The sequence below is a fragment of the Talpa europaea genome (assembly GCF_964194135.1).
Source record: "Talpa europaea genome assembly, chromosome: 1".
Lineage (NCBI taxonomy): Eukaryota > Metazoa > Chordata > Mammalia > Eulipotyphla > Talpidae > Talpa > Talpa europaea.
This window is the reverse complement of record NC_140073.1, coordinates 44,273,141-44,298,333: the sequence shown is the minus strand read 5'-3', so window position 1 is coordinate 44,298,333 and position 25,193 is coordinate 44,273,141. Positions and strand designations below refer to the sequence as shown.

Here is a 25,193-nt window from a genome sequence, read left to right as displayed (position 1 = left end):
TAGGAGACTCCTGTAAGGGTGGGTTCGTGCTGGTGGTGCCTGCAGAGAATCCCCTGATCTATGTCCCTCTCAACTGTGTTCCCATCTGAACATGGACTAAAATCCCAAATTCAGTGCTATTCCTTGTTGAAAAGTTAGAATGATGACCTGAGCTGACTCTGACCTGTGTTTTGTATCTAGGGTGAGTTTTGGAGGCTGTATGGGCATCCGCACCATGAGGCATGAGGCATGCCCTAGAGAACTTGGGTCATTTAGAGCTGCCAGCCACGCTACCTCGCCTTAACAAAAGTGCTGCCATTGGTCTCCAGCTTGAGAATTCTCGAATCAAAAGTTTGTTGTTTGGTATCTAGGAGGGTCTGCTGAGTGAGCAGAATTTATCTGTCCATAGCAACCACAGAACTTGGGAAGGGGAAGTGGGATCAGTCTGGTTTAGTACAGAATCATCTCAGGGTTCATTTTTGCATAGTAGAAGACAGCTCAGCCTTCCCATGTGGCCATGGAGCAGCACATGGTCCTTCAGCCATTTCCACCCTGCAGAGATGGCTTAGACTCACAGGCCCATCTGGGGGCTCTCCTGACAGTTCCATCAGTCAGGTGTTAGGGGAGCTAAGAGACACAGGCCTAGAGATAGTGTTCCAGGACTAAGCTGATGACTCACCATGGCAGCAGAGTGCGGGCCTTTTCTCTACAGATAATGTCTCAGAGAAATCGAGGTTTAGAGATGAGGTAAATGTTTAGAGTTCATTCACCTTTTAATTGGCTGAGCTATAATGCAAACTTAGATCTTTAATTTACATTTCAGTGCTCTTTTCCATCATAGTATCTCACTCTCTCTTTCTGTTAAAGGAAAAGAGATAAAGTACCAATGCTGAAATAAAATGAAGTGGCTCTATCATTCTATCACACTTTGCAGCCTTGGGCACTTTTATAAGGATCTCCGTGCCCTAATTAAGTGGTAGCTACTACTTTTAGTATATGCCTACTGTGGTGACTCCTGGGCTAGGGGCTAGTGTAACTGTTGTGCTTTTATCAAGATTATTAGGGGGGCCTCCCTGGTGATGAAAGGGGTTAAGTGTCAGCACTGTGAAGCTATCTGCCGCCACTGCGGCATGAGTTTGATCCCAGGCCAGGCTGGTGACCCACACAGTGCAGCAGACCTCTCCTGTCTCTCCTGCTGCTCCCCTCAGCAGTGTATTTCAGGCAATCTGTCTGTTCTGTTCCCCACTCTGTCTCTGGTGAATCCTCTCACCCCCCACACCGCTGGTCTGCACCCCAGCTCTTGAATGCATAAATAAATAAATATTTAAAAAAAAGACTATTAGGGAGGGTATAGTGAGAGGTCTGAGGAGTATTTGTTGGGGCTTAGGGCAAATGTGGAGAGGAAAAGAATAGACTGTGCCTTGTTTTCCTTCTTCAGTAATTCAGATAATAGGGAAACATCCCCAGTAAGTAGGAGTGGCTGCCTTTCTGGAAAAGCTTGTGTTGGGACCTATGAGCTGTATCCTTACCCTTTTTCTCTTCCTGTTATGTTCCAGCTTACCTTCAAGCTTCTCCAGGCTTGAAGGCTTCCAGCCTCTTTCCAGACATGCTCCAGTCTTCTCTTTAATTCCCCTTTCTCTTTTACAAAGGGAACCCACAACCCTTTGTACCTGCTTCATTATTCCAGTCTGTTCTCAATCTGTTATCCTTTAAACTAGTAGCTCCCTGAGGGTAGAAACAGCTCATCTGTCATCACCATTCTGCTTAAGGCCCTGCAAGGTGTATGTGCCAGGAGACATATGCTAGAAGTTACACAGAAGGAGGCTGAGCCTCTGCACAGCTACAGGGCTGAGGGAAGACAGGAGAAGGGCCTTTACCTAGGGGTGTCTGAATAGGCAAGGCAGCTAAAGAAGGTCCCAGGGACAACTCTTACAGTTAAACAGATATCTCAGCACAGGCTGTGTAAATGACAAAAGAAATTCCTATCACACATTTTGGCAGTAACGGTTGAGTGTCTGTTTCTACCAGGGTCAGGGTGTTCTGGGCAGTAGAAAGAGTGGAAAAGAATTGGGAGAGGGGATTCTAGAAAGTGATAGTGATTAGAGAGTCATTTTCTCAATACTAACCGGGACCATGGAAATTCTCACCATTATCCCTGACTCTCTTAACATGTCAGCAACTCATTTTTCTACACCTTCCTCCCCTGTCTCAGGCCTGATTGTGTTAATGGTTGACCTAATTTTGCCAAAATCTATTTGCAGCACTCATGCTGGGAATTTTGCCACCCTTTGGCTCCCCGGTCCCAGCTAGCTTCCTTGGGTTATCTCTGTCACCTACTAGCCACATCTGCTCTCCTGAAACTCCGGGGTCATCCTGCTGTAGCTATGGTCACTGGGTTTGAGCTAGATTCTGAGAGCTAAGCTTTTGGAAGGGCTATGCAGGACAGCTGGTCATCTCTTCTTGTCCCCAGGAGCTGGTATTTGCCCTCCACACATACTTTAAATTGTGAAGTATGCTTTTCTGCTAAATCCTTCCTCCCTCCTTCTTGTTTTCTCTCTACCTTTGCTATCTGCTCTGGTCAGGCTCTATACTAAGTGTAGGGTCATGGAGCTAAATATGTCTTGTGCCCTGGCCCTAAGGAATTTACAGTCACCAGAAAGTGACTGACGTGAAAAACAACATTGGCCAGTCTCTGAGATAGTAAGACATAACCCACATTTACCTATCCAAAGAATGGGTTGAGCAGGGAGACCTAGTTCAGAGGAGAAAGAATGGAAAGATCTCTGTGGACTGTGGACTGGAAGGTGGTAGGAACTGAGAAGTGGGAGTGGGGTTATGATGGGGAGAAGTACATCAACACTAAGGCATAGATTAGATTCTTGATTTCCCTGTTTTTCCTTCGTCTTCCGACACAGTGGCTTATAGATTATGTATTGGTCAGGGTTCTCCAGAGAAATGGAACCAATGGGATATATATGCGGAGATTTACTATAAGAATTGGCTTATGCAATAATGGAGGTCAAGAAGACCTACAGTGTGTCATTTGCAAACTAGACAATGAGGAAAACTAGTGGGTAATTCATTCATTCAGTTCAAAGGTCTGAGAGCCAGAGGACTGATAGTGTAGATCCTAGTCTGAGTCCAAAGACCCAAGACTCAGGAGCACTGATATAAGAGGGCAGGGGAAGACTGATGGCATAATGCAGGCTCAGAGAGCAAATGAGCCCTTCCTCTGCCTGTTGGTTCTAATCAGGCCCTCAGCAGCCAAGCTGACTGGATGGGTCCCACTATCTTGAATAAAGACAGTCTTCTTTACTCAGCCTACCAATTCAAATACTGACCCGAAGATGCCTTCACAGCCACACTCAGAAATATTTTACCAGCTATCTGGGCATCCCTTAGCTTAGTCAAGTTGACATACAAAATTAACCATCCACAGATTCCTTTAGGAGTGTAAGGGCTTCACTGACAGGATCTGACAATGCTCACATCTATTTCTCTAGTTCTTACCATTTCTTCCAACTCCACAACTCCACTTTTTTTTTTTTTTAAGATTTATTTATCCATGCATACAAGAGCTGGGGTACAGGCCAGAGATGCGGAGGGTGAGAGGATTCACCAGAGATAGAGCGGGGAACAGAACAGGCAGACTGACTGAAGTACACTGCTGAGGGGAGCAGCGGGTAAGTCAGGAGAGGTCTGCTGAGCCCTGTGGGTAGCTCCCTGGCAGGCCGGGGATCAAACTCCTGCTGCAGTAGCTGCGGGCAGCCTCTTAACCCTTGCGCCATCAGGGAGGCCCTGCACTCTTAATTACCTACTGGATACGTCCATGTGAGTATTTGCAAAACACCTCGAATGCTTTCATTTACAATTGCACATTTGATCTCTTTAGTAATTCTGTGATAACACATTTTATAGCTGAGGAAGCTGAAATCCAGATTGGGGGAGTGAGTTTCTAACAAACTGGGGAAGAGACAAGCATAGAACCCAGACTTCCTAACACTCTATGCCCAGTGCTTCCTCTCATGGGCCAGTAATTTCTTCCCATGAGGCCTTGTGTTTAACTTGTTTGGCTTTGGGTTTTCACTGACCTGATAGTGCCACAGTCAGCTCCCATGATGTTGTGAGGGGGAAAATCAGACCTTGAAGTCTTTGAATCACACTCAGGCTAGCTCAGTGCTTATAGCGCTCGCCATGGTGAGAGGTGTCCTAAGTGGCAAAGCAGGAAAGATACCTGCTGCATGAGTGTGGAAGTTGTAGTGAGAAAGTGGGATGTAGCAGCAAGATCATGCAGGTATTTTCGGGAAAATCTGGGTTTAAATCCCAGCACTGTTACCTTTATGAAATCTAGCAAGTCAAAATCTCTACGAAGCCTCAGTTTTCTGGTCTATAGAATGGGAATACTAACACTCTGTCTTAATAGAGTTGTTGTGAGACTTAGACTTGAGGAATATAAATACCTAATACATTTCACCTTTTCTCTATTTCCCTTTCTTTCTTATGTGTATTAAATCCCAGGAGATATCATACTTGAGGTTTGTCAGTAAAGACACAATGCCACAAATATCTATGATGACTTAGTATGTTGGGCAGTGTTGTGCTGGGCACTGACATCAGACAGTGTTGATCAGTAGGGACCACAGAGTAAATCATCCAGACTACATTCATTGTTTTCCCTCCTAGCTTGAGACTAGCTCATAGGTTGTAACACACAGTACAGCTGACTTTCAGCTCTGCATTTGACAAAACAGAGGGATCTATGGAGTGGATGCTGTACATTTAGGTGAAGTCAAAACTGACTGAAGATATTCAGAGGGACTGACAGGTAGAACAGTATTACCTTAGATGAGTGGGAACCTATCCTTGACCTGGTCATTCAGTACTTTTGTTCATATCTTAGGTGAGAATATGAAGCTGGAAAAAAATAATAGAATCTTGTTAGCTAATCTGAACAAGGCAGAATAAAGGGACTGAATGGAGTAAGCCAGGGGCTCAATCTGCATGCCCACCTCAGGAACTTTGACGTATTGGAGGTGAGGGGGGAGGGTGCTGGTTGCACAGAATCTCTTTTGATCAGGAGTACCTTTGACTTTTGGTAAGAGTGCAAAAGGATGTTGGAGTTGAGAAACCCTGGGAAGGCAAGATTAAATGTTCTTAACCGATAGGGGAGAGAGTCCCCCCGCTTGTGGTGGAGGTTGTATAGAGGCTGGTGTGTCTCAGAAAGAGTCTCACCGTGCTGCTTAGATACCTCCTCTGGGGGCCTGAAGATCAGGAGAGTGAGGAGGGCTTACTCATAGAAGTGTGGGCTTGCCTGGAGCTCAGAGGATGGCTGTCAGAGGGCCTCATGATTTTGAGTCTGGCATAAACATGTAAAGGACATGGCCCCCACCCTGGACCTAGTAACTCTCCTCCCTCAGATGGAAATAGAATGTGCTAATCTGTCTTTGATCGCACACTGTCCCCATGTCCTGCGACTCAGGGACAATGAAGAGCTAGGAATAGAACCCTTTTGTGAAACTAGGCCTCAGTTTTATATCGTCTTCCAGCTACATGTAACTTTTTCTGCTGTCTGACCCTACCTCAACTTGGTGGCTCTATCTAGATCCTTCCGGAGTCCTATCAGACCTTGTCCTTACCAGGCACTGGCATCCTGTACAGTCCTACTCTGACTCCCCCACCCCCGCTGCTGTGCACAGGGGGTTGTTAGTCTGGTATAACTTCGCAATTTTTTTCCTTCTCTGATTCCCATATCTGGGGCTCCTCTGAACCCACAGCTACTCTACCCTAAGTTGAACAGGTGGAGACTGCAGTAGCAGCCCTCTTCTCCTTAGGGCCTCTCTCTCAGGACTCCTGCACCTGGCTAAGTCTAGAGTTGGTAGACTACAAATAATGGCAGGCTCCAGGAGTGCCCCTGTTCTGGTTGACTCCATTCCTGGGATATGGCTTTTGCATGTCTCTCCTGGTGTTGTTCCTTATTTAGCATTTCAGTTTTGCTGTGGAGACTAAGCATTGCTTTGAACCCCAGCTGGCGACTACGGCCCTGGTACTTCACCAAATTGCTGCCAGGCATTCTCTGGACTTAGATCTGTCCCTTTTCCTTGGCATATGCAATGTCTCAAATATCTATTGATGCTGCTCCTATTATGGAAGGTCTCTGGATTGAGTCACAGCCTAGAAATGTGCCCCATGGATGAGATTTATAGATTTTTACTTGATCTGTGCTTTACATCTTGTACCTAGAATAGCCTAATAGTCCAGGAGACCTACAGTAACCTCAGCCCCACAGCTGGAGCTCAAGCTATATTGATGTTGCTTTAATTCACCAACCATGCCCTTCTATCTACTCTAGCTCCCATACCGTTGCTTACCTTGTGGACAGAAGTCACTGCGCCTCTTGGCACAGGGGCTCATCACAGCTCATCCCAGGGATGGCTGGGATGTATTAAGAAGGCATTAGTGCTCTTCTCTTCACTGCACTCTAGGGAAGTATGATTTAATAAGCTTCCTGCATTGCGCTAAGGTCTCATCCTTTTCAAACTAGGCCTTGACTAGCAGAGAAATATGGACAGGGCTTATATTAATAGTGTGTGGCGAGTATGTGTCTAAGGAGAGAAGCTAACTCCTCCTGAGTGAGAACGCTTCATGGAGGAGGATCTGCAGTGGAGTCTACAAGACTGAGTGTGCAGAGGGCAACGTGCCTCACCATGTCCTTCCTCTCTGGCAGTGACCCGCCATAATCACCTCAAGGACTTCATGCTGGTAGTATCCATCGTTATTGGTGTGGGCGGCTGCTGGTTTGCCTATATCCAGAATCGTTACTCCAAGGAACACATGAAGAAGATGATGAAGGATCTGGAGGGTTTACACCGAGCTGAACAGAGCCTACATGACCTTCAGGAAAGGTAAGGCTCTGCCCGTTTCCCCCAGCCCTAGGCTGCCAGCTCTTGGGACTCCCCCACCCCCCATTTCCACCTGGATTGTGGGCTACCTGGTCCCTGAGGCAATGCTGACATGGGTGCCCAGGCTGTGTCCTCCTTTGGAAACCACATTGGGAGCCTAGGTTCCTGCCACGTCAGTTGCACAGGTGTTGTTCCTCCCCAGGCAGGAGCTTATTTCTCTTTTCTACCTCTTAGTTTCAGAGAAATGCATAGTTGCCAGAGGTCTTGGGCTTCCCTGGTTGGATGGCTTGTTAGGGGGTCATTCTATCCCTCGTCCTTCCTCTGGACTGCTTCCCTTCCCATATAGACATAATTAACTGTGCTTCCTTGTTCCCCCAAAGAAACCTTACAAATCTGACCTAATGCCTTTAGTTTCTTATACGGTATCTAAATCTCATAAGTACTCATTCATTGTGTGACTTTGAGGAAATCCCTTTCCTTTCTAGGGCTTACTTCCTCATCAATAATAAGAAGGGGTTGAACTTGAAGAACACCAAGGGCCTTCAAGCCCTGACAATCTGACATTCTGTTTACATAAAACATGGCTTAAAAACTGTTGTAGATGACCCTGCTGTGAAAAGAAGGCAGCGTCAGTGAGTGAGTGAGACAATCTAAGTATTTCCTGACATCTAGGAGCTGGAAACTGTAAGGAATTTATTGTTCCTGGGCAACAAAGCTCACTCATAAGAAGGAACAGTGAGCATACACTTAGTGCAGTGACTTGGTGCCAGCTTTTGCGATGAGACCTCTAAGGACTGGAAGGGCACAGAGGCAGGAGAGGAGTGGATATGGACTCTGAGGAGGGGGCCTTGAAGGATGGTTTGGGAGATCTTCGTAGTTGAGGTTGAATTTAGAGAGTGGGCCTGGATCCCTGGCACCTGAAGACTCATGTTAAATATAGAATGCTGCCTCAGTAAGGGCAGCCCTATCAGATTCACTTCCATGGGCTGAGCTGCTAGGGAAGAGGAGTTTTACCTGTGAGCTGATTCCCTGGTTACTCTGCTAGCTCATTTGTTCTTGGCCCTTTGCTAACTGGGGGCTAAATGCGAGATAGTGCCCATATTCCATTTGTCTGAAAAACACATACTGTTTTCAGTCCAAAGGGAAAGAATCTAGGTGGGAGACATTCCAAGTCTGGGGATAAAACTAAGCTCCTAGCCCTCCCTGCTTCCCAAGACCTCCAGAGCTAAATGACCATTGAGAGAAATGAATGTACACACAGCCCCAGAGACACGCTTTCTACACAGGTGCACTCACAGAGCCTGCCCTGACAGTGTCCAGAGACCAGAGGCCACCTTGTCACTCTTTAACAGGCCTGCACTGCCAGCTACCTCGGAGCTTGTTTTTACAGAGTTCCTGATATTTTAGGTGAATCGATGTAATACTACATGTGCATTCCAGTTAGGATTTCACTGGGTTTCAAGGTAATTCTTTGGGGCAGGCAGGAATTTTAACTCTCATTTAAAAATGAAGAAACAGACTGAGTACAGGGAAAGACCTGTCTATAGTCACACACTTACTAGAGACAGGGCATGTAACTTTCTTTCTTGTATTGCTAATTGATTGCTCTCTTCAAAATGCCCAGTCTCCTGTGAAAGAGGTAGAGTGAAGCAAGACTTGATTGTACATTTATTTGCTCATTTCTGTGTCCAATAGTACTTATGGATCTCTGTCTTTAGTAGTTTCTGTAAAAGTGGTCATGCCCGATTATACAGAGAAGGCATTCTGAAGAGGCTGCGTTCAGAGAGGACAATATTTCGGTGAAAAATTGATTCCCTAAAAGTAAACGACTACTAATCAACAAAGAAGAAGAAGAAGAAGAAAAAGAAGACGAAGAAGAAGAAAGAAAATGATGAGACTCTAATGGTGTAATTTCAGAAGGTTGGGTCATGGAGGATACAATTAAGGAGGGTATTCAGCAAAGGAAGGAGTTGGGAGCAGGAAATGGCGCCTCTGCTTTTTTTTAGCTATGCATCTGGCGCCATCTAGTGAATACCTTGAGGAGGTTCAACTCCCTTTCTCACAAGGCGCTAAGTAGGTTTCTAGATTTCAGTTTGTCCGCAGCAAGCTTTCTTCTTCTTCCCCTGCTTGTACGAACACATCTTTTGAGGCTTCAGTCACTGACTGATATGGATTTGGGATTTTTTTTAGATTCATATCTGTTTCTGTCTCTTCTCTTTTACCTGGCCAGTTAAGTCAGTGGTCAAGCCTCTCTCTGAGTTCTTACTCCATTGCCTATCCTTTCTTGTCTATACCTCAAACCTAAGCTATATGTCACTTATCTTCCACATCATTGTTTCCCCTCCTGGTTTGGTCCCTGATAACTTGGTGGTTCCTACTAAGATAGGGACACCTGACAGTGGCTAAGTCTTTTATCTCTTCCAGAGGGATCAGTAAACTCTCTGCTGGGTCTCTACCTGGCCTTACCTTCTCTCACTCCTTTCACCCAGAGATGATCATTCCATCTTTGGACTCATCCAGCATCTTCTATCAATCTTCATTTTAGAACTTTCACATTGTGTATAGTTATTTATTTGTTGACTTTGGACTTGATAATGAATTCCTCAGTGGCAGGGGCTGTTTTCTCCTTCATCTCCATATATTGGGCACATAGCACAGGACTTGGCATTTAGTAGATGTCTGAAAGTACTCAGTGAATGAATACATCGATGGATGGATGAACATCGATATATGAAAGAAAGAAGGATGGGGAAGGTTTTTGTCAGTGAATAGGGGGATGGTGTGGTGTGTACAAGGATTTATTTTCATTATAACTGATGCTCTTGAAATTGTCCCTACTCTGTAAGGTATTTTAAACAGGAACTCCTGCTCTGGGGCAGCCAGGGGCTCTCTCTTTGACATGAATTTCATTTTGTGCTTCTAGGAATAGGTAGTCAGGGGTGCAAGAAGTATAGCTCAATAGTCCTTTTTTCATCTTTCTTAAACCTCCCCACTACCACCAGCCCAGTCATATCTCAGCCATCAGACTTTCTCTGGACCTTTGTCTAGCTTGCAGGGTATGCTACACTTATTGAACTTTCCAGGTATGCCCAGTATAAGGGAAATGTAGAATTTGAAGTTATACAGATTGGAATTCCAGTTCAATTCTACCTGCAGTTACTTCCCTTTTCTAAGTCTTCAGGTTCACATTTGTCCCAGGCTGACAATGTTGCAACATATCATTATCTGTAGGGGGAACAAATGTGAAATACTATTAGTATGTGAGACATTTTAAAGGAACTATTCATATACTAGGAAACTATCTTCATAACCTGGATTACTGGCAGCAAAATGGTGGCCAATCTGAGAATTATGGTAATAGCCCTGGTTTCTGCTGGCTCTGAGCTAACTCATAGCCAGCCAGCAGTGTAGGGAGTGTATGTGCTGAATGCTGGAGCCCTCATTTTCCTCTTCAATGCCATGACTCATGGCGTGTTGGCTGGCACCCCTTACCTGGCCTCCTCCAGCTCCCTGCATCGCCCCCCAGGCTGCACAAGGCCCAGGAGGAGCACCGCACGGTCGAGGTGGAAAAGGTGCATCTGGAGAAGAAGCTGCGTGATGAGATCAACGTTGCCAAGCAGGAAGCCCAGCGGCTGAAGGAGTTGCGGGAGGGTACTGAGAATGAGCGGAGCCGCCAAAAATATGCTGAGGAGGAGTTGGAACAGGTAGGAGAGTGTCCCACTGGACACACCAAGTGGGGGAGGGTGAAGGGCAAGGACCGAAGGTTGGGCTGGAAAATTTCATGTGTGAAGACTTTGAAATCTGGCTCAAAGAATGTCTTTAAGAGTCACCAGACTCTGACCAATAAGAGTAGTGGGGAAGTTGAGAAAAAGTTGCTGTGATTTTCAGAGAACAGTGGATAACAATGATAAGAGCTCTTTCTCCCCTTTTTATTGAGCTATTTATGTAGAGTAAAATGTACAAACCATAAGTATATGGCAAGATTTTGCATATGTGTGTAGTTGTGCAACTACCATCCAGATCAAGATACAGAATCTCTTAAGCATCCCAAAGGCTCACTTTTGCCTCCCACTGCTCCTTGTCAATATTCCATCCCAAAGATGTCTCTCTATGGTCACAAACTCTTAAACCAGATTACTGTCACCTGATTTTAAACCCTCATATAAATGGCATTATACAGTATATATTGTTTTTCATTCTTTCCTCAACATAATGCCTGTGATAGTCATCCATGTCATTGTGTGTAGTGATAGTTGGTTTATTTTCATTGCTGAGTAATAATACTTGTATGCGTATGCAATAAATTATCCATTCTCTTATTAATACACATTTTGTAGAATTTTTTTTTTTTTTGCCTTTTCTGAGTAACGCTGCCATGAACCTTCTTGCATATGGCTCTTGGTGGACATAAATACTTATTTTTGTAAGACATGCATTAGGGCATTTATGTATTTATCTTTATTGGAAGTTTACTGAATAGTTTTCTGGAAGTGGTTGTACCAATATATACTGCCACTATCAATGTATGAGCATTGTAGTTGAGCTATAGCTTTGGTATTTTGAAGGCATTTTAACTTTATACATTCTGGTAGTGATGTAGCAGTATTTTGTGATTTTAATTTTCATTCCCTAGTGATTAATATTGAACATTTCATAAAAGTATTGTCCCTTTTATTTATAAATCTCTTCTCATTTTAAAAATTGGGCTGTCTTTTAAAAAACTGATTTGTAAGAGTTCTTCATATAGTGTGGATGTAAGTCTTTTTTGTCAGTATATTTATATACAGTCATATTGCAAATATTTTCTCCCAGCCCATGGCTTTTTTTTTTCTGTCCTAATATTATAATGAACAAAAAGTCCTTGATTTTAATGAAATCACTTAACTGTAAGATATCTTCCTAAATTTCTTTCTAAAAGAATTGTTTTACTTTGCAGATTGAGGGGTATGGTTTATTTCAAATTAGTTTTATGTAGATACTCAACCAGGCAATCATTCAGCAGTCTCTGTTCTACTCTGTGGTCTATTTGTCTATCCTTATCCAACATTGTCTTATAGGTATATGGTAGTGTTAGGTTCTCCAGCTTTTTTCTTCCTTGTCATTCTGTTGCCCCCTCGCACACCTCTCATACACCAAAAACCAAAGAGAACCCTGCTGGAATTTTCATTGTGTTTGCATTAAATCTATTGATTAATGACAAAGGAAATTGACATTTTAAAATTTTTTTTAAAGATTTATTTATTTATGCATACAAGAGCTGGGGCGTAGGCCAGAGGTGCCGTGGTTGAGAGGATTCACCAGAGACAGAGTGGGGAGCAGAACAGGCAGTTCTACTGATCCGCTGCTGAGAGGAGCAGTGGGCGAGACAGGAGAGGTCTGCTGCGCCATTTGGGTTAGCTCCCTGGCCTGGGATTGAACTCATGTTGCAGTAGCTGCAGATTGGTTCATCGTATAAGCCAGTTTTAGTTAAACTAAAAGGATGATAGATTTATGATCAGAATTCGAGATTTTAGCATACTTTTCTCAATTAAGAAGCAGTCAAAAACATCAGTAAACATATAAAAATTTAAACATGATATTCCATTTGACCTCAGTGACACAAATAGAGCATTTCACCTAACAATTACAGAATACATATTCTTTTTAGTGTTCACATGTCTCTTAAAATACTGCCTCTGCTCCATTCTCTTCTCTCCTTCTAAGAATCCATTATTTACGTTAGATTTCTTGACTGTATTCCATAGATTCTTATGCTCAGTTTTATTCTTTTTTTTTTCTTCCCTATGTTTTGGTCTGATTGTTTTCTATTGATTTATCTTTGAGTTCCTTAATCCTGTATTTTGCTAGGAACTTTGTGCTTTTTAACCTATTCAGTGGAATCCTACTCTTAGACAATGTATTTTTCAGTTCTAGAATGCCCATTTCACTCTTATAGATCCTACTTCTCTCTAATTTTCCATATTTTCATCTATTATGTTTGTCTTTTACTGTATTTTCTTTAAGATTTCAATCATAGTTATTTTGAAGTCCTTGTCTGATAACTCTAACATCTGGACCATTGATGACACTCCTTATTTTCCCCTTTGGGAAAATTGGTTATATTTTCCTGAATCTTCTAATCACTATCATTTATTTTTATTAAATACTAGCATGTATATAAGAACAATTGAGGCCCTCTTCTATCTTATGTAGGGTTCCAACCCCTTTCTTCTGTAAGGTGGGTAAAGATCTAATCATCTCAAGCCATTCAGAAACAGATCTATGTTAGGAATGAATTGTAAGATTTGGTCTAGCTCTCGTTTGTCCCAGTTTCTTAGACCTGTCCCTTCCTTAGTTTTTATTGAGAGTAGTGGATTTCTTTTTTTCTCAACCCTGAAAGACATTATTGCCACTTGGAGATTTTGAATTTAGTGCTAACTTCCTGCTCCTTGTAGCCTCAAAATTTTGCAAATGTCTAGAGAGGAAGACACAGGCTGTGTTGGAGGCAGGTCCCTTCCTTCTCACCATATTTTGTCTTTTAGGCATTATGAAATTATGGGAGAGTATATTCCACTCTTTAGCCTAGCTATCTATTATTCCAAAACTCAGTAAATAGCCAAAAAAGAAAGCTGAATGTATGTGTGGAAGCCCTCATTTCCCAGCCTGTCGTACCAGTACCCTACTGCCAACAAAAGCTAGGCTGATCTCCCTGTGCCCTAGTGGAGTCCTGCCTGGGCCAAGCCTGTTTCTCAGCCCTCACCTAGAATTATCAAATATCTCCAGGGAAGGAAATGGCTGACAGTTAGTTGTCAACTCATCTTAGAAAGGCTGTTTTTCTCTCTGGATTTTTATTTCATCTAGTCCAGTGGCTCTCAAACTTTTAGCCTCGGGGCCCCTTTACTCTTGAAAATTATCTAGGACCTCAAACAACATTGTAATATGGGCAATCTAATATTAGAAATGATCACGGAAAATTTTAAAATATTATTTAAAATAAATACACTAACCTCTTTACATGTTAACACAAATAACATTTTGATGAAAAATGACTACATTTTCCTAAAATAAAAATTATTAAATGAGAGGAACAATTTTTTACAATTTTTCAAACATTTTTAATGTCAGACTTAATAGATGGCTTGATTTTCATATTAGTGTCTACATTCAGTCTGTTGTGATATGCACATCCTGTGACCTCTGCACAACTCCACAGTTCAGTTGTGAGAGAGAGAGAGTGAAAAGGTAAATAATGTCTTAGTATTACTAGGAAAATAATTTGACTTTATAGATGCTCTTGGATCCTCAAGGATCCCCAGATCACACTTTGAGAACTGCAGGCCTAGCACTATTGCTTTTATAGCTCTCTGCTACCTTTGAAAAATTTAATAATTATCATTGGTTCTTCAAAAATTTCCATAACTAAGGCAGCCTTTTTCAGTTATTGTGTTGGATCAGAATTCTTCTTCCATGACCTCTGTTGCACCTTGTCGGGGAGTAGAAATCAGGTGGCAACACTTTAAAACACATGGATGTGCTGGTTATTAACTTTGCTGTATATCAGAATTTCTTAGAGAGCTTAAAAAATTTTGTTGATGTCCAGGGTAACACCCCAGGTCAGTGCATCAGAATCTGGGTCAGGGTCCAGATACCAGTGTTTTTTTTTTTTTTTTTTTAGGATTTATTTATTTATCCATACAAGAGCTGGGGTACAGGCCAGAGATGCAGGGGGCGGGGGTGTGTGTGTGAGAGGATTCACCAGAGACAGAGTGGAGAACAGAACAGGCAGATTGACCAAAGTACACTGCTGAGGGGAGCAGCAGGCGAGACAGGAGAAGTCTGCTGTACCATGTGGGTTGCTTCCTGGCCGGCCGGGGATCGAACTCATGCAGCAGAGACTGCTGATTGCTTCATAGTATGGTGCTTAACCCATTGCACCACCAGGGAGGCCCCCAGATACCAGTATTTTTAAAGTTCCCCAGTGACTTCAGTGTGTGACAAGGTTGAGAACAACAGCAGAAGAAGGGAACATGGCCTCCGGACTCTGACCTGGCGTTTGCCTCCGGCTATTGTCAGCTACAGGCGTCTGTGACTCGTGTGTGACAGGGTATGCCTGTCTCCGTCCCTTGACTCCCATCTCCCCATCCCCTATTCCTATTTTGTAGTTATTTCTCTCATTAGAGACTTTTTGAGCCTGTTTGGTTAGCCCTTTTGTGTGCCTCTCTGACTGTTACTCTTTTTTTTTCTTTTTTCTCTTCTCTCTCCATTCTCCCGTCCATGTATCCCATTCCTGTAATGGCTTTTGATATAGGACTTGGTCATATTTCCAGGTACCTGCACTTCATTTTAAATCTATCAAACCAGGAGTAGGTCATTGTATACTTTCTTTTTCCAAGGAACAAAAAAACAAACTAAGTTTGGTTCTCTCACTGACTCTTTAAAAAATAATGCTGTGCTTAGCGTTGGTCTCTTTGAGACTGTGGAGAGGGCTTCAGGCATATGGGGATACTTGCCCCATGGGCTGAAGTTGTGCTTATTGAGACTGCTCTCAATTCCTTTTTCTCTGGGATTCTGAGCAATGAAGGTTAATATCTAAATGGGGAGATTGGGGTTCACTTGTACTGGTAACCTGGGTGAGATAGCAAGGAATTCAGTATAGAATGTCTAGATATCCTTGATGAGAAGTCAGTGAGGAGATTTATGCTTACATATTGGTTCTTTCCTGTGTTGGCCTCTGTTGGCAATACTCATCTGTGGTGAGTGCCCTTCAAAGCTATGTGCTCTGCTTAATGTGAGAATCATGGTCAGAGTCTCACGGACTAGAGGGGATGATGGAGGTAATGAGGCCAATTCCCTCTGGAGAAACAAATCATTTTAAGTTTTCTGACATGAGCACTTCACATTCCTCCCATGATGGGGCTCACTCTCTCCTGGGATTACCCCTTCACGTACGGCCTGGACTTGCAAGGGAGAATGTTTTTCTTCATACTGAATTGAAATCTGCTGTCATAAGCACAGGGTCACACAGCCAGTTGAGTGACAGACCAGGGATCAGGACTAGATTTCCAGGTTGCCAATTAAGTGCTTTTGAGGTCCAAGCATAGACCACAACTCTCAGAAAGAAAATGATTAATTGTGCTGAGTTGAGCCTCAGGAGAGAAGGGAAGATTGCTGAGGTTGGCTGTGTGACCGAAAGAGGCACCTAATATGTGAGAAAAAAGTGCTGTAGTCTAGCAGCGAAAACTCAGATCAACGCCACTGACGGTGTGACCTTGAGTATGTTTTATTTTCCTTCTCTGAGCTAACATCCTTACATACAACATACAGAGAATAATCTTTGTTCCCTCTCCCCTCTCGGGAGAGTTGTAAAGCTCACAGGAGACAGCCCTTAACAACTCTGAGGTATCACACAGAAGCATCGGAGAGGGTCGTAGTCATAGTAAATGGACTCACATCCTCTTGGCTGTACAGGTTCGGGAGGCCTTGAGGAAAGCAGAGAAGGAGCTGGAATCACACAGCTCGTGGTATGCTCCGGAGGCCCTTCAGAAGTGGCTGCAGCTGACACATGAGGTGGAGGTGCAGTACTACAACATCAAAAAGCAAAATGCCGAGAAGCAGCTACTGGTGGCCAAGGAGGGGGTGAGACCTGTCTTCTGCTGCCATTTTTCCTTGTCCTGTTCCCTTTCATTTGCCCATCTTCCTCCTCTCTGTCTCTCCTTATCCCACCATAACTGGTGTTGACTTCTATTTCTGCCAAGAGATGGTGCCTGATAATATCCTCATGCCTTTGGAGGAGGGAATGAAGGGATGGGGACGCTTTCATCTGCCTCTGGGTAAGATGAAGCAGGTGAAGTTGGGTAGAGGGAAGGCTTTGCCAGCTCCGGACTGCCATGGGCACACTCCTCCTGGGGCTGGGGCATTGTCAGGAGACCCCTTCGCTTCTCTCACTTCCCTTATTTTCTTTCTTTCCCTAGTCTTCTCCCTTCTCTTACCCTCTTTTCCCTTTCCTTACCACTCTTCCTTTTTCTTGTGCAGCCTAAGCTGTGCTAGGAGGAAGTCAGAGCAGCCACAGGAAAGTATTTCCCATTTTCCCAACTTTTAATCTCTGCTCTTTTTTAACCTGAGGGCCTCATCTTTGCAGGCTGAGAAGATTAAAAAGAAGAGAAACACACTCTTTGGCACTTTCCATGTGGCTCACAGCTCTTCCCTGGATGATGTGGATCACAAAATCCTAACAGCTAAGTAAGTAGCTAAGTAAGTTGTCCTGCTCTGTCCTGTCCCTCCTAACATCAGAGTTGAGGGTATACCAGACCCCCAAACCCGATGATACTTCAGCCCTGGTCTCCTGCCACTTGTAATTGTGTTTCTTATTTACACATACCCCCCGCTTGTTCCCCCCCCCCCTTGTTCCCCTGAGAAGAGGCCTCATTCCTACAGGGACTCCCACCCAGCCCACACCCACATTTCTCTTCCATGTTTTCAGGCAAGCTTTGAGTGAGGTGACGGCAGCACTCCGGGAGCGCCTGCACCGCTGGCAACAGATTGAGATCCTCTGTGGCTTCCAAATTGTCAATAACCCTGGCATCCACTCACTGGTGGCTGCCCTCAACATAGACCCCAGCTGGATGGGCAGTACCCGCCCCAACCCTGCCCACTTCATCATGACCGACGATGTGGATGACATGGATGAGGAGATTGTGTCACCCTTGTCCATGCAATGTAGGTGACCTCTGGGAGGGGGTGGGTGGGGATGAGGGAAGGAGAAGGTCTCTGCTGTGCTTAAGCAGCAGATGGGGCAGATACCAAGGGAGATAGTTCCATTCGTGACCTTGGTTAGTAACACAAAACGTGCATCAGGAAATTCCTGTATCGTTGTCTTTTCAGTGGTTTTTCCTTGCCGTGTGCGCTCTCTGCCCCTCTGGGTCTATTGTACTGTGTCTCCCTTTACTCTTTGTTGTTGTGAAAAAATCCTTTATCTTCCTTTCCCCCTCTTATCTATCTTCATAAAAATAATCTCCTTTAGGGGTTGATATTGTAAAAACATTCATTTGGAGTACTTATTGTTTTTCGTTTTATATTCCTTATTCTCAGTTGCTCAAGCAGATAAATGGAGTGACGGCTCTCTCTCTCCCCTTTTGTGTGAGGCTCCATAAAGCAATAAATGCTCTAAGCTGGAAAGCCATGCTTGTCCAGGAGGAATCTCCTGCACAAGCATGTCTGACTGTCCCCCTGAACCCTCAGTCCTCCCCACCCTCTGTCCTGGACCTCCTCTTTCCATTTCCTCCCCTGTGAATGATGACAGCTGAGTAGAGTGGCGTGAAAGAGACAATACTCATTGGGAGTTCCTTAGTGAATGAGGGAACAGATCCCTCAATGGCCCAGTTGAATTTCTCTGTGGATCACAGAGGTATTTTAGATACATAGAATAGTCCTTTGTAGAAAATTTGTTTTCCTGGGCTCATTACCCACAAGTGCAGAAAACTGGAGCCTAGAGGCTTAGGGTCACACGCAGGCAGAGCTTGACCCTGGCATAGTGATCGAAAAGTTCCTCAGTTCTCCGGGTTGGGAGGGATCCCTCTTAGCTCCCCACCTCTTGCCCCCCGGCCCCTCCCTTAGCCCCTTGATGGTAGGCTGGAGCCCTCCATAAAGCAGATTCTCTTCTCCTTTTGGCCTGGCTGTTGGACCCTAGATGCTGCCTGGCTGATGGGGCGCAGGTCCAGTGACCGCTCTCTCTGCTCCACATCCGCCGGCTCGGATGATCAGTCCCTCTGGAAATACCCGGGTTTGAGGAGCTCCTCTGGGGCTTTTGTTTTTCCGACTTTTGGGACTAAACCAGCACTCCTACCCCACGGGCCCTTCTGCCTGCCTCACACCCCTGCCTGCTCCCTTTATTCCCGAGCACCGTCCCTACTAACTGCAGGGAAGGGTCTGGGGGTGAGAAGAATCAGCCTGCTCAGCAAAGGGCCTGAGAGAGAACACCCCTAGTGAGGAAAGGCGTAGACTTCCCTTTCAGCCTAGTTAGAGATTTTGTCGCCCCTTCTTCTAGCTGAGCTGGGTCAGAAAGAGGGAAGGAAAGATCCCTACCCTCTTCTCTTTTTCATGTTTCTTTCTTTTTCCTTTTGGTTTCCCCCTTCTCCCTGCATTCCCTGTTTCCTATTCCATGGTTCCTCTTCCTCTTCAGCCTGCCTTCCATGCCTTGACCGCCATCAGCCATAGATGCCCGGCTCCCCTGCCCTCCATCACTGTAAAACTGTCTCTTTCCCTGGTGGCCCTTCTAAGGCCTCTGACACCCTTGTAATCTGGACTTTTCTCTCATATTTAAGGAGAAGGCAGGGAAGCCCATCTATGAGGTCAGAGTAGCAAAAACTAAGGCATGAATTCTGTTTTCAGCTGGAGCTGGGCATGAACACCAGTGGGATGCTCTAGGTCATTCCTAAGTCATGCACCCATTCCCTGGGCATGGTGAGCAACTTCTCCCAGACCCTGACTTGCAGCATTGATTCAAGAGCTGGTTCTCTGTTGTTTATGTGCTTATTGAAGGAAAGTTAAAAAGAGAGCAAAAGCATAAAGAAGCATTTGTTGTCCCACTATATCGGAGCACCTTCCCTCCCAGTCTTTTGTCTGTGACACTACCGTTTACTGGGTGCCGTGAATGGTGTCAGGTGTTTTAAATACTTTATCTTAAAGCCTCAGAGTAACCCTGCAGGGTTTTGTAAGTTAGGAATTAAAATAGAGAAGTAATTTGCTGAAGGTCACAGCTAGTTACAGAAAGGTCTGGTTTCAAAATCTAGTCTTTTGCATTCCATAGCTCAAGTTATTTCTTTCACATTCAACTTTGTTTTCCCTGAGCATTTTAATAGGCATTTTTCTAAGATTTAAAAAATGTTTTCATTAGCCATATTTTTATAGTGCGATAGTCATCTAGCCACTAGCTGTGCTATCATTTCCCTACTGTTCCACCCACGTATGTTTACCGTCACACAATTATTAATAATAATGTGATGATGAACGTGTTTGTGTGTACATCCTTGTCTATATGATGAATTATTTCCTGAGGTTGCTTTCTGAAAAGGCTGGTTCTTAGTGCTCTCCCGGACCTTGTCCCAAACCCCTCTCCTACCTCATCCTGCTTGTGTTCTCCCACTAACTGCCTCGTCACCTCCCTTCAAGTAATATTGGGCTTAGGTCTCCTGCTATTGAAATTATGACTAAAATTGAGCTAGGCACCTCATTTTCCATTTCCCCTTCTTCTTAGGACCGCTGGTGGGAGGTTTCTGGGGCCCCATATTCCAGATTGTGTGCCAAAGGCACAGAGTAGTCTCCAGCAAGCACTTCTCCATGAGCAAACCTGCTTGCCTGCCAGCCTGAAGGAGGCCGGTGCTTCCTCACACTTTTGTTTTCACTCTCCTTGCAGCCCCCAGCCTGCAGAGCAGTGTTCGGCAGCGCCTGACGGAAACACAGCATGGCCTGGGATCTCAGAGGTTGGTAGAGGCCGAGGCTGGCCACTTCTTGACCAGCCGGGTATCCCTGCGTCGAATGCGCAGCCTTTCATCTGGACAGTCTTTCAGTTCTGAAGGCCACGGGACCAGCTCTCCATCTGCCTCTGCTCCTTCCTGCTCCTCTACCACCACCACCACCACCACTACCACCACCACCACCACTACCACCACCACGGTTCATGTCCACCCTGTTTATTACCACCACAGCACTTCCTATTTCCTCCAGATGGATCCCTACCCTGACCCACCCCCTTCTGACAACACCGCTGTGATGCCTGGGTATTCAGAGAGCTTGGGGTATCAGCTGTCTCTCTTTTCTTTCTTCCCATCCTCCCTCTCCACTGCCTTTACCTTGGCCTCTGCTTGCTGGCTGCTGCTTGATCAGAGCTGGGGGTTGTGCTGTGGGGCATCTTCTCCGTACATTGCCCTGGGACTCCTTCTGAAGGACAATGTAACTCCCCACACCTATCTTCCCTTCTCTGTTTGGGATTTGCTGGCTCTGAAAATGAGTAACAACCCCCCTCCTTCACGGCCCTATAGCACTTTTGCCTAATATGTACCTCACATCCATGTCTCAGTGGAGCCCTTACTTCCTTTACTCCTTCAACAAACATTTTTTGGTGCCTACTCTGCCAGGCTCCACTGATAATGGGGATTCATGGATGATAAGATGCGGTCCCAGATGTCAAGAATTAAAGTCTGGCCTGGGAGAGGTACATAAATAATTATGGAACAACTTGGTGAGTGCTATAGGGGCATTGAGGAGGGAGTGACTAACAGTGTGTAGCTGGGTGTATAGCTTCATTAAAGAGATGACATTTACACTAACACCCTGTGCGCATGGAAAGGAGAAGGCGCATACTAGGCCGAGGAAACATCATGTGCAGCGGTGTGGCAGTTCAAGAGCATATGATGTACTGGTGGCCAGAACATTGGCTACATGTGGGTGGGAAGGACCGCAGGTGAGGCTGGAATGATAAAGGGCTCCTAAAGGCTAGGGCTTTGACCATTACCCTTAGGGAGATGGAGAACAGCAAATGCATTTTAGAAATAACATGTGAGTGCTCTGAATAAAAGAACGAGAGGGAGACCACAGGAATTTGGAAGTCATTGCAGTTGGCTTCTAGGGAAGGTAACCAGGTCATGGGACGGAAAGGGGAGGATTAATTTGGTAACTGACTGCGATGGGGGAAGGCGAGGGAGGAATCTTGATGAAACCCAGTTTCTAGCTTGAGTGACTAAATGGATGCAGTGTCCTTCATGGAATGAAGAAACAGAATAGGGGAAATAGATTTGAGTGTTTGGGACAAGAAAACTTCACAGGTAGGGCAGGCATTAAATACTGACTTTCACAGTAGGAAGTTAAGGTTGGGAAAAGTTAAGTGGTTTTCCCCCGGTCCCGTAGCTAATTAGGAACAGAACATAGACTAGACCTTGGCTTTCCATTCCAGGACACTCTGTTGGATATTTTTGTCCTTCCACAAGGTCCCAATAAGTGAACTATATAAGAACTGGTGAAAGGCTTTACCCACAGCCTAATCTGGCAGCTGCAGGAACTTTCTCTGCTATACTTTAAGATGATAGGTAAGGGTCAGAGGTAGTAGCTTTGACCTTGCCTGGAACAAGTTTAGCGGACCCTTAGAGAGTCCCCTTCCTCTAGAAGGATCTCTCATCTCTAAAGTTGTGACCACGGCTTAGTCCTGGCCTCTGGGCTGTAGCCTGCTTACCCACCGACCTGCTTCCCTCTAGTTCCATCCCCTCTAGCTCTGCCCATGAACCTCTGGATAGTTATCCTTGGGGGTGTTCCTGTCTCTCTGACAAAGGAACTTTTTTATTAGCATTATTATTCAGTAGAGCTGCTCATTTTCATTCTCATTCTCATTTTCATCCAAAAGCCTAGGCAGGGAGACAGCCCCTCCCAATACCAGTGGAGAAGACTGTATTGGGTTGGGGGCTTTATGGGATGCTGTGGATCTCATGCTCTAAGGCCCAAACTGAGGGCGATGGGGAGGGGGTGGGGAGTACCTGCATCCACCTGGCCTGTTCACTACTTAATTTTCTTTTGCACCATGCACCAGAGGATCGTCTCTAAAGGCAAACAGGCTCTCTAGTAAGGTTAGTAGCTTGGGGTGGGAGCTCACGGCAGTCCAGCCTTTGGGGAGGGGCACCCCTGGCCTGAATTGTCTCAAAGATGCAGGGAGGGAAGATGAGCTCGTCTGAGTGGGCCTTTTCCCTCCTGCATTTACCCAGGCCTCTTCCCAAATTCTTTTCTTGTTTTGGAAGTTTTAGCTTTTAGTTGGCGAGGGAGGCCTAGAGGGGTGGGGATCAAGCCCAAGAGGGGCCATGAGCCTGGAGGAGTGAGTCTGAAAGAACCCTGGCCTTTTGACCTCTCTGACTTTGCATGAGAAAGGTCGGCTCCTAGGATTCTTACCTCCTCAACCTAGAGGTCCCCTTGCCTAGTGTGGTTGCTCCCCAGAACTTCCTTGGCACCTTGCTCAGTGGTTCATATGCATATGGAAAAGGCAGACTATGGAGAGTATTATCTTGGGGCTTGGAGAAACAAGGGCACCTTTAGATAGAAGCAAGGACAGCCTCAGATATATGAAACCAAACATGATACTAAATATTGGTCAACACTACTGTTGTGGCTAAAACCGTGCTTGTAGAAAGGAAGCTGGAGCTGGAATTGTTCTCTAATGTCCCTTGTCTTCAGGAAGGTACCGACCTGCTTAGTTAACTGCTTCATGTTGAAAATTAAAGATACAATAGCCATGGGCCAACCTTGCTCCTGCTTTTGCCTGTTTTAGGGGCCTAGTGCCCTTCCTAACTTTTGACCTACAGCCATCTTTTCCCATCCTGTGGTTCTCCCCTTTTGCACTCATGACTCTTTCCCTTTGGCTTCCTGACTTGGATGTTTAAATGCTTCCCTTAGCCCTCTCCTCTGCCACTATCATGCCTCTGGGAAAGCAGAAATAGGATTAAGGAATTGGCAGGGAACCCCCATATCTGCCCTTTTGTCTATAGCAGTAGGAAGGAGGGCTTCCGGAACTGGTCATGGCCTTCTTATTAATAGCCAACCCTTTAAAGGATCTTGACTTTCTGGATTAGCCTCTGTGTGTCATGACCAGTGTGCAGTACAGGTCCCTATGACTCAGCCTTGCAAAGAAGCCTCTTCTGACCAACCCACGTGTGAGTCTTCTAGTTTGACTGGCCTCATTATCTTCATTCCCACAATACTTTCCCCATTTCCAAAGGCTTTTGAACATTTTTGATCCTCCAAACAGTCTTGCAAGATAAAATGAATTGGTATTACCCTTATTTGGCCAAAACTGAGGACCAGCAAGGTTAGAGGACATGTGTGAGGTCACACAGCAAACCTCAGGCAGAGATGGAAATTGAATCATACCTCATGACTTCTAGAACGCAACTTTTCTGAACCACTGCTCCTTAAAGGCCAACTTCCTGTCTTTCTACACCTCCCTACTTCCTCTGTCAGAAATAACCCCACCCTTCCTACTGCCAGAACATTTTGGTGTGAACTTCGAAACATTTTTGTGTGACTGACTTTGAATCCTGTGAGAGGGTTGGAAAAGGCAGGATCCTGGCCCTTTGGGGTGGGTAAGGGATTGTTTGCAAGGCTGCTCCAACCTTCTCCTTCCCAGCCTGGGTCAGGCCTGCTCACTGCATGTGCCCTGTTCCTTAAGGCCTGGTCCAGACTGGATGTATCCCTGGGTGCGGCTAGAGTAAGTAGGGGAGGAAAGCTCAGAAAATGATGACTCAGAGCAATATGTAGGGTCTGTTAGTTTAGGATTGAGTACCAAGAAATCTAGTCAGCTAAGGTGAGGTGGAATTTTATCAAGAAGGATGTTTAGGGCCTTGGCATTCATTTATCAGGGATGGGACCCAGGCATTAGAAAGTCCTTTGTCAGACATGATATAATGACATTTAATTTTGCTTCTTCTCCTCTAACTTCTCTCCCCATCACTTTTCCTTTTTTTTCATTTTTTCCCCCTCCTCTCGGTCCTTATTTCTACCTGCTTCTCCTTTTGCTCTTCTTCCTCCCCAATTTTATTCTCTTCTTCCTCTTTTTTCTCCAACCTATCCTCCACTCCCTATTCTTGCTTCCTTGCTCATCCTGTCCTCATGACCACCTTCCTTCTGTTTCTCATTCTTCTCTCTTCCCCACTTACCTATTCATACTGTTTTATTTCTCTTGCCCCTCTCTCCATCCCATCCTTGCCTTCACGTATTGTCCCTCTCTCTTCAACTTTCCTCCTATCTACCTACCCTATATGTGTCCCTTCCTTCCTTTCTGACTTCTTTTGCAGGGATTTGACCCATTCCGATTCGGAGTCCTCCCTCCACATGAGTGACCGCCAGCGTATGGCCCCCAAGCCTCCTCAGATGGTCCGTGCAGCAGATGAGGCTCTCAATGCCATGACTTCCAATGGCAGCCACCGGCTGACTGAGGGGGTCCATCCGGGGCCTCTGGTGGAGAAACTGCCTGACAGCCCTGCCCAGGCCAAGAAGGCTCTACTGGCGCTGAACCATGGGCTGGACAAGGCCCACAGCCTGATGGAGCTGGGCCCTTCAGCCCCACCTAGTGGTTCTCCACCTTTGGATTCTTCCCGTTCTCACAGCCCCTGTTCCCTAGACCCAGACACATCAGTTGGGGACAGCCGAGCCCTGCAGGCTGGCCGAAATACACGCATTCCCCACCTGGCTGGCAAGAAGGCAGTGGCTGAGGAGGATAATGGCTCCATTGGTGAGGAGACAGACTCCAGCCCGGGCCGGAAGAAGTTTCCCCTCAAAATCTTTAAGAAGCCTCATAAGAAGTAG

At 45.3% G+C, this 25,193-nt stretch overlaps 1 protein-coding gene across 8 annotated transcripts in view; it reads left to right on the top strand.

The window, feature by feature from the left end:
- The window catches only part of STIM1 (stromal interaction molecule 1), a gene marked incomplete at both ends in the record, with an annotated part of 161,357 nt that extends 136,164 nt beyond the window's left edge, over nt 1–25,193 (top strand). For 3 of the 8 annotated variants that reach the window (XM_084246306.1, XM_084246304.1, XM_084246305.1), the window contains 7 exons: nt 6,704–6,881; nt 10,405–10,582; nt 16,326–16,493; nt 16,996–17,096; nt 17,338–17,573; nt 20,269–20,335; nt 24,683–25,193. In XM_084246306.1, the coding sequence (XP_084102432.1) occupies nt 6,704–6,881; nt 10,405–10,582; nt 16,326–16,493; nt 16,996–17,096; nt 17,338–17,573; nt 20,269–20,335; nt 24,683–25,193 (1,439 nt within the window). Of the gene's footprint in view, nt 1–6,703; nt 6,882–10,404; nt 10,583–16,325; nt 16,494–16,995; nt 17,097–17,316; nt 17,574–18,543; nt 18,637–20,268; nt 20,651–22,431; nt 22,469–24,682 lie in introns of all 8 variants that reach the window. The other 5 variants (XM_084246302.1, XM_084246300.1, XM_084246307.1 and 2 more) reach the window with 5 other exon arrangements.